The 7262-nt window shown below is 68.6% G+C and overlaps 1 protein-coding gene across 1 annotated transcript; it reads right to left on the bottom strand.

The window, feature by feature from the left end:
- Positions 1-1163: 1163 nt before the first annotated feature.
- On the bottom strand, positions 1164-5705 carry LOC137674688 (glucagon receptor-like). The gene is made up of 13 exons (XM_068420267.1): positions 5628-5705; positions 5269-5365; positions 4862-4969; positions 4513-4634; positions 4318-4424; positions 4064-4220; positions 3445-3604; positions 3185-3245; positions 2935-3004; positions 2400-2488; positions 2056-2194; positions 1385-1426; positions 1164-1248 (listed from the first exon to the last, which is right to left on the bottom strand). Exons 1-13 carry the CDS (start codon positions 5703-5705, stop codon positions 1177-1179), a joined length of 1302 nt encoding a protein of 433 aa, XP_068276368.1. The 3' UTR covers positions 1164-1176.
- Positions 5706-7262: the final 1557 nt, after the last annotated feature.

Below are 7262 nucleotides of genomic sequence, written 5' to 3' on the forward strand. Positions count from 1 at the left end.
GCTGGGGTGGCGGTGGCACCTCTCCTGCTCTCTGCTTGTACAGGAGAGCACCAGGAGCAGAGCCGTAAGCCAGGTGCATGCAAAGGCAGAGCTGTAGGTGCTCCTGGGCTTCCAGCTCATGCTTTGGCCCCCTCCTGGAAAGCAAACATCTCCAACTCCAGCTGTTGCACAGCTGGGCCCAGAAACGCCCAGCCTTTTGCCAGCAGAAAGGTTCCTGCCCAGGACTTCGCAGCTCTCCTGCTGCAAAGGGGGAGGAGTCAGGGCTGGATGCTGGGCCTGGGACACGGGAGGTTGGGCTCAGCCCCCAGCGAGCTGATGCTCTGAGTCCGCTCTGCCCTTAACGCGGAGGGAAAATAAAACAGTCAAAGTGCTCGAGCGCTGCGGGAACCTCCGTGTGTGCCGGCTGCCTTGGCTCTGCTGGCTGCGAAGGGGGGGATCTGCTGCAGGAGGAGCTCAGGGAGGAGGAAACGCAGCGGTTTGTGCAGCGAGGAGGGTGGTGGGTGCCGATGCCGTGCTCTGCAGCAGCGACGAGGGGGGTGAGAAGGCGCAGAAGCAGCACCTCACTCTGCAGAGCTTTGCAGGCTGGCTCTGGATGGACGTCTGGGAGCTCTCTGGTGTCGGTGAGCTGGTCCTTGCTCAGGGCAAGGAGAGCGTGAAGACGATGCCCTGGATGGGAGCAGGGCTGGCACGGCGCGGGGTGCAGCAGGAGGGGTTGGTTCACCGGGGCAGCGGGCTGAGTGGCGTCTCCCCCTCCGCAGACGGCGATGGCCAGGCTCCCTCTCCATCCTGCGGGTGCCTGGGTTGGCGTGGGTGGGCAGGGGGTTCCCCCCAAGTACGGCTGGCGGGTGCCAGCAGAGGCAGGTGACGGCGTAGGGGCAGCCCAGGCAGCGGGAGGAAGCAGCAGGCGCATCTCCCCGTGCAGCCCCAGCGAGGTGAGTCTCTTCGGAGGGGGCAGCGATGGCTGGTACGAGCCGAGGGTGCCAACCTCCCCCTCGAACCGCAGCAGGGACGGGCCCTCCAGCAGCTCCGGCGCTCTTGGTGCGGCACAGCTGAGACACGGGTCCAAACTGGGCTGTCCCAGGTGGGTGCTGCCGCAGCACAGCTTCCCCCCGGCCCCTGCCCTCCATCCGTGGCCGGCAGCCCCTCTCCTCTGGCTCCGCGGGGCCAGTCGCGGCATCACTGGGCGCAGCAGAGCACCGGGTGGTCGAGCTTCCAGAGCTGCCACTTCTTCTTCATCTCTGACTTCACCTGCCACAGCAGGCGAGAGAACGGGGGCTTTTCCCTGGCCGTGCCCTCCCCGCAGACCGAGCAGGCAAGGGATGGGATGGCAAAGCCACCGGCCGAGCCCCAGCGCCGGGCGGGAGAAGCTGCAGCGGGGACGTACCTCCTTGTTGGCGAAGCAGTAGAGCACGGCCACCAGGAAGCCCTGGGGGGAGAGCAGGGGGTGAGCCCCCACCACCACCCGCTCCCCTGGGGCCGGGATGGGATTAGTCTCCCCAGGCCATTTCTGGGCGCTCTTGGGGCCGAGGTCCCCCTGCCACCACTGCCCCAGAGAGCACAGGAGGCACCATCACGTAACAGCCTACAACTACCTGAAGGGAGGTTGTAGTGGAGTGGGAGTCGGCCTCTTCTCCCAGGCAACCAGCGATAGGACAAGAGGACACAGCCTCAAGCTTGGCCAGGGGAGGTTCAGGTTGGACATTAGGAAGCATTTCTTCTCAGCAAGGGTCATTAGCCATTGGAAGGGGCTGCCCAGGGAGGTGGTGGAGTCACCATCTCTGGAGGGGTTTAAGAAAAGCCTGGACATGGCACTTAGTGCCCTGGTCTAGTTGACATGGTGGTGTCAGGGCAATGGTTGGACTCGATGATCCCAGAGGGCTCTTCCAACCTGATTGATTCTGTGATACGGTAACAGGGCTGGGGGTGGGAGAGCTGATGTCCTCCTCCCTGGGCCCAGCCACAGGTTGGGGGAACCACAGGGAGAGTGAGCTGGAAGAGGGACCCCCTAATTCTTGCTCCAGGGCAGAGCAAGGATGTGCCACGTTCCCACCTCACCTGGAAGGAGTTGAGGAAGAGGGTGAAGAACACCTTGACATAGCGCAGGACGCCCGTGGTTTGCTCGTCGGTGGCAAAGATGAAGACGACCTCGTGGATCCCGAAGAGGGGGATGAGGGTGAGCGTGGCTTTGGCCAGCCTGAAAGAGGATAAGGGGATCCCTCTGGCAGCGAGTACCGAAGGGCTGGGGCACAGGCAGGGATGAGCTTGTAGTTAGTCTCAGGGTGGTTGTTTAATGATGTGTAGGATGGAGAGGTGAGGTGGGGTGGGGGTGGACGTGGAGGTGGTGTAGGATCAGGACCAGGGCTGACCCACAACCGGCCGCCCCCTCCCTCCCGGCTCACCGCAGCTTGTAGTCCGTGTAGCCCTTCTGGTTGGCCCGGAGCTTGGCCAGGATCACCTTGAGGATCCGCATGAAGATCAGCAGGTTGATCTGGGGCGGGGGGAGACAGGGCAGGGGCACACAGAGCCCAGCACCCCCACCCCGCACAGCCCACCCTGGCCGTGACACACACCCTCAGGAGCTGGCACCCCCCTGCACTGCCAAGGCTGCTGCACCCCAACGGCACTGGGTCCCCAGAGCTGCCCGTCCTCCCCTCCCACCCTCCCAAAATCCTGGCGAAGAAGCAGCAGGGGCCACCCCCAGCCCCCTTTTGTGGGGTGCAGCACAGCCCCCCTGCACAGCCCCCCCCGAGCCCGGGGGTTTGCAAGCCGGTGCAGAAGAAAAACCCCATGAGAACTTAGCACGATGCCTTGGAGGGCAACCCCACTCTGCTGGGGGCTGCCCCGGGGGTCACTGCCCCCCCTGCCCGGGGCTGGGAGCCAGGGGCTGAGCTGCTGTTCCCCGAAAAGGTGTGGGGCTGGCGGGTGCCCCCCTACCAGGGAGGCGAGCAGGATGGGGATGCGGATGATCCACCAGTAAGCCATGTTCTCGTTCAGCGCCCAGCACCTGCTCAGGGACACGTGGAGAGCAGCACCGTCACGCCGTGCCGGGGGGTGCAGGATGAGGCCAAGAGCACGCCAGCCCCAGCAGGATGGGACAGGGACACATAGCAGTCTCCTGACCCCCAGCCTGGGGCTGAGCATCCCAGTGGGACCCCCACAGACCCCCCCATCCCTCCTCACTCACTCCGCGTTCTCCTTCAGGTACTTGGCAGCCACCCAGGGCACCACGAACACCACGGGGGTCCCTGCAAGTCACACACCAAACCCTGTAAAACCAAGCACCCGCCTGAGCTGAGAAACCGGCCCTGGGGTGGGGGACACCGTGGGGACCCCCAGGGCCAGCAGAGCCCCCACCCTGCACCCTCCCAGGGCTGGTTTGTGCCACGGCGCTCACCGACACCGGGTCCTGTCCCCTGCCCCACCGCACGCCCGGGTGGCCCCTACCCCAGCCCAGGTAGAGGTAGAGCCTGTAGTAATTCCTCTCGGAGAAGACGGCCCCGATGAGCAGCTTGTAGAGGTAGACAGCTTCCACCAGGAACCAGTAGTGGTTGGCCAGGATGCAGTACTGCATCAGCACCTGCGCCGCCCGGCACCCCAGCGCCGCCTGCCAGGGGAGACCTGCCGTGGGGCTGGCAGCTCACCACGGGGCATGGGCACCCCCAGAGCTCACCCAGAGTGCCTGGGCACCCCGAGAGCTCAGCCATCAGGTGTACGGGGCAGCACGGACACCCCAAGAGCTCACCCACTGGGTGCACGGTGCTGCATAGGCACCCCGAAAGCTTGCCCATGGGGGCACGGGCACCCCAAGAGCTTGCCCAGAGAGTGCACAGGCAGCACAGGCACCCCGAGAACTTATCCACCAGGTGCATGGGTGGCACGGGCACCCCAAGAACTCACCCACCGGGTGCATGGGCAGCCCAGGCACCCCCAGAGCTCACCCAGCAGGTGCATGGGCACCACCCCAAGAGCTTGCCCACCGAGTGCTTGGGGCCGCATGGGCACCCCCTCCCCGGGGCGAGGGTCCCCACCCCAGTTTCACCCCCTGGGGGGTGGCAGCACTTGCCTCGTGGCTCAGCAGGGCCTCCCAGTCGGCCACCTCCACCACCTCCATGCCCCAGCGCTTCTCCAGCAGCGCGTCCTTCACCATCACCGAGGTGGCCCGCAGCCCGAAGGAGGCGAAGAGGTTGGCGTGGATGTAGTTCCTGGTGCAGCGGAGCTTCCTGCCGAGAGCGAGGGGGTCGGGGGGCCGGCGGGGGCACCCCTCGGCTCGGCCGGGAAGGACGAGGGGCAGCACCGCGTCCCCCCCAGCTCTCCTACCTGAAGACGGTGAGGACGAGCAGGGCAGAGACGAGGGTCAGGAGCGACAGCGAGTACCCCACGGTGTAGAGCACCTTGAAGCCCACCATGAGCCGGCGGGCGCCCTCCTGCAGGCCAGCACCGTGCCGGTGAGCCAGGGCCACCAGCACCCACCGCGCGGCCGGGGTGCCCCTGCCCGACCCCGGGGCATCCCACCTCCTCGGCGGCGGACTCGGTCTCCTCCTCGCACTGCGAGTAGTCCCGCCAGGGCTGGCTGCCGTTCACCGTCACCCACTGCCCGTCGGCGCCGCACCGCCGGCTCACCAGCCCGTGTCTCACTGCGGACACGAAGCACCGGCGCGTTCCCCTCCGGCTCCCCCAAACCCCTCTCCTGGGGTGATGGGTCGGACTCTGCTCAGCCCCAAGGACCCTTTTCTGGGGCACAAGCTGGCTCTGCCCCGTGCCCCACGTGTCCCCTCGCTCCCAGGTCTGCTTGTGAGTCCCTCGCTGTGGGGGGAGGAGGGGAAACCCCTCCAGCGGGGATCAGCTCCGGGGTCACCCTCACCTTTCTCAAACCAGGGCAGGTAGAAGGGGCAGGAGACGTTGACGGCGGTGCCAGGGCTCCCGTCGGGCCAGCAGGCATACATGTCGAACGTGCGGTTGCAGAAGAGCCCTTCCAACGGCAGCGAGGGGACGGAAAGCAGATGGTCAGATGCTGGTGGCACGGCCGCGTCCATCCCCCCCATCCCAGCCTGCTGCCAGCACCTCCGAGGGGGCTGGATCACCCTGAACGGGGCCCTGGTGCCCCACACCAGCCTCGGCCCCCAGGGGCATCCCAGCCCTGGGCATCCCAGGGAGATGGGGAGGCACCCGTCAGCCCCCGGCTCATCCCTCCGTAGGTGACCAGCGTCCCCCTACACCCGGCTCCACGTGTCCCCACGTCTGACCCCTCGCTGGGGTGCAGCCGGGTACCTGTGGGGTAGGGCTCGCTCGCCATCCTCCTCAGGCACTCGTCACGGTACCGCAGCCACTCCTCGAAGGTCTTCTCCAGCACCTTGGCCCCGCCGTGCTGCAAAGCCCAGAGCCGGGTCAGAGCCCCCGGCCGGCCGCTGCACACCGGGTCACGGGGCCGTGCTGGCCTGCCCGCCCCAGCGCGGCACCCGCGGTTCCCCGAGCCGGCCGCCTGCATGCCCCCGCCGATGTGCTGTGTGCCGCAGCCTCGAGACGGGCAGGGACACGCCATGAAGCCAGGACTGAGCCCATTCACAATGTGTCAAAGCCCGGTAGTGCCAACCCCGCTGCCCCACGGGCCGGCCCCAGCTTCCCCTTACCGGCACGGAGGAGAACAGGCACATCCAGGCAAGATGGACGAGGCTTTGCCGGCACCCAGACCTGAGCACGTCCCTCATGGCTGTCCCTGCTGGCCCGTGGCCAGTGCTCCCAGTGCCAGGGTGCGTCTTGGGCTGAGCTGCGGACCCAGATCCCGGGTGAGAGGCAGAGGATTGAGGACAGCACGGCTCTGCCGGCCGCCCACGCCGGTGCGGACGAGGAGCTGTGCTCCCCGAGCCAGCGGAGGAGAACTGGGGTGCGGGTGCCAGCCACAGGCACGTCCCGGGCTGCCACAGCCCCGGGGCACTTCCCTGCCAGAGCCAAACCCTCGGGGAGCACCAGGCAGAGCAGCTGGGGTGTGATGGGGTCACACCTCCCGGCCGAGCCTTGCCAGCCCCCGGGACAGCCGGCAAGCGAGGGGGCCGTGACGCTGAAGTTGGAGGGGAGCAAAAGCCATCCCGGTAACCGGTGTGACAGCCCCCGTGCCACCGCTGCTTCCCCCGGCAGGCGGCCGGCACCCCATGGTGGCCTGGTGCCACCAAGCCCTGGAAGGGGCCAGGGCTGCAGGGACAAGCGCAGGGGAAGGCCAGGAGACACCTCCGGGGGGTCCCCGGGGTCCCGCCGTGCCTCCCCCCGCGCCGCTGCCCGCCAGCCAGGGTGGGACCCCCCAAACCAGCTGCACCCCATCGCCCCCCGCCCCGCACAGCCCAGCCGGGGGCTCCGGGGGAGAAACAGCCCGAACCCCCCGGGGCTCCCCGGCCAGCACGGGCGGCCCCGGTCTGTGCCCACCCCAGCACGGATGCTCCCCGGTCCCCGTTCCCCCGGGGCTCCCCGGCCGGTGCCGCTCGGTGCCCGCGGGGGTCCCGCTCCGCCCGCTTACCCTGCGCGGCGGCGGCTCCGCAGCCCCGGCGGCACCGGCGGTACCGACAGCCCCGGTGTTACCGGCAGCCCCGGCGGTGCCGGCAGCCCCGGTGTTACCGGCAGCCCCGGCTCCGCGACGTGCTCGCGGCGGTGAGCGAGCGGCGTCTGCAGCGGGGCCGCCTCCCGCCAGCGCCGTGCCCCGACGGAGGACGGGGGGGGAGGGGGGTGGCACCGCCTCCCGGGGCTCGGGCCCCCCCGACGGGCCCCGGGGGTACCGGGCGCCGCCGCTCCCGGCCCCCGCCGAGCGCCCGGCACGGCCCCCGCGGAGACCGTGGCATCACACGGGGAGGAGGAGGATGGGGGTCCCTGGTTGGGTCACACGGGGATGGGAATGGGGGTCCAGCCCTGACGGGGGTCCCCGGTTGGGTCACACGGGGATGGGGATGGGGGTCCAGCCCTGACGGGGGTCCCCGGTTGGGTCACATGGGGATGGGGATGAGGGTCCAGCCCGGCCGGGGGTCCCTGGTCACACCACACAGGGATGAGGGTCCCTGGGGGTCCCTGGCTGCATCACATGGTGACAGGAGGAGGGTGCACCCCTCAAACTGGGGGTCACAGGGATGGGAACATGGGCCCAGAGCCCCTCGGGCTCCCCCGAAGCCCCCCCGTGCAGCCCTCCCGTGCAGCCCCAGCGAGGGCCATAGGGGTCTTTCACGTCCCCTGTTTGTCACCCCGATGGCTGTCCCCTGGGCCGGGTGACGCGGGCTGCCAGCAGG

Source organism: Nyctibius grandis, chromosome 30, assembly GCF_013368605.1.
Source record: "Nyctibius grandis isolate bNycGra1 chromosome 30, bNycGra1.pri, whole genome shotgun sequence".
In the NCBI taxonomy this organism is placed as follows: Eukaryota; Metazoa; Chordata; class Aves; order Nyctibiiformes; family Nyctibiidae; genus Nyctibius; species Nyctibius grandis.

Bases quoted from the DNA above. Each gene is read 5' to 3' on its own strand.
- LOC137674688 (XM_068420267.1), bottom strand. From the start codon at position 5,705: ATGAGGGACGTGCTCAGGTCTGGGTGCCGGCAAAGCCTCGTCCATCTT. The intron at 4,221-4,317 runs GTAGGAGAGCTG...CGCTCTCGGCAG, and splicing joins CTCGTCCTCACCGTCTTCAG to GAAGCTCCGCTGCACCAGGA. The intron at 1,249-1,384 runs GTACGTCCCCGC...CTGCTGTGGCAG, and splicing joins ACTGCTTCGCCAACAAGGAG to GTGAAGTCAGAGATGAAGAA.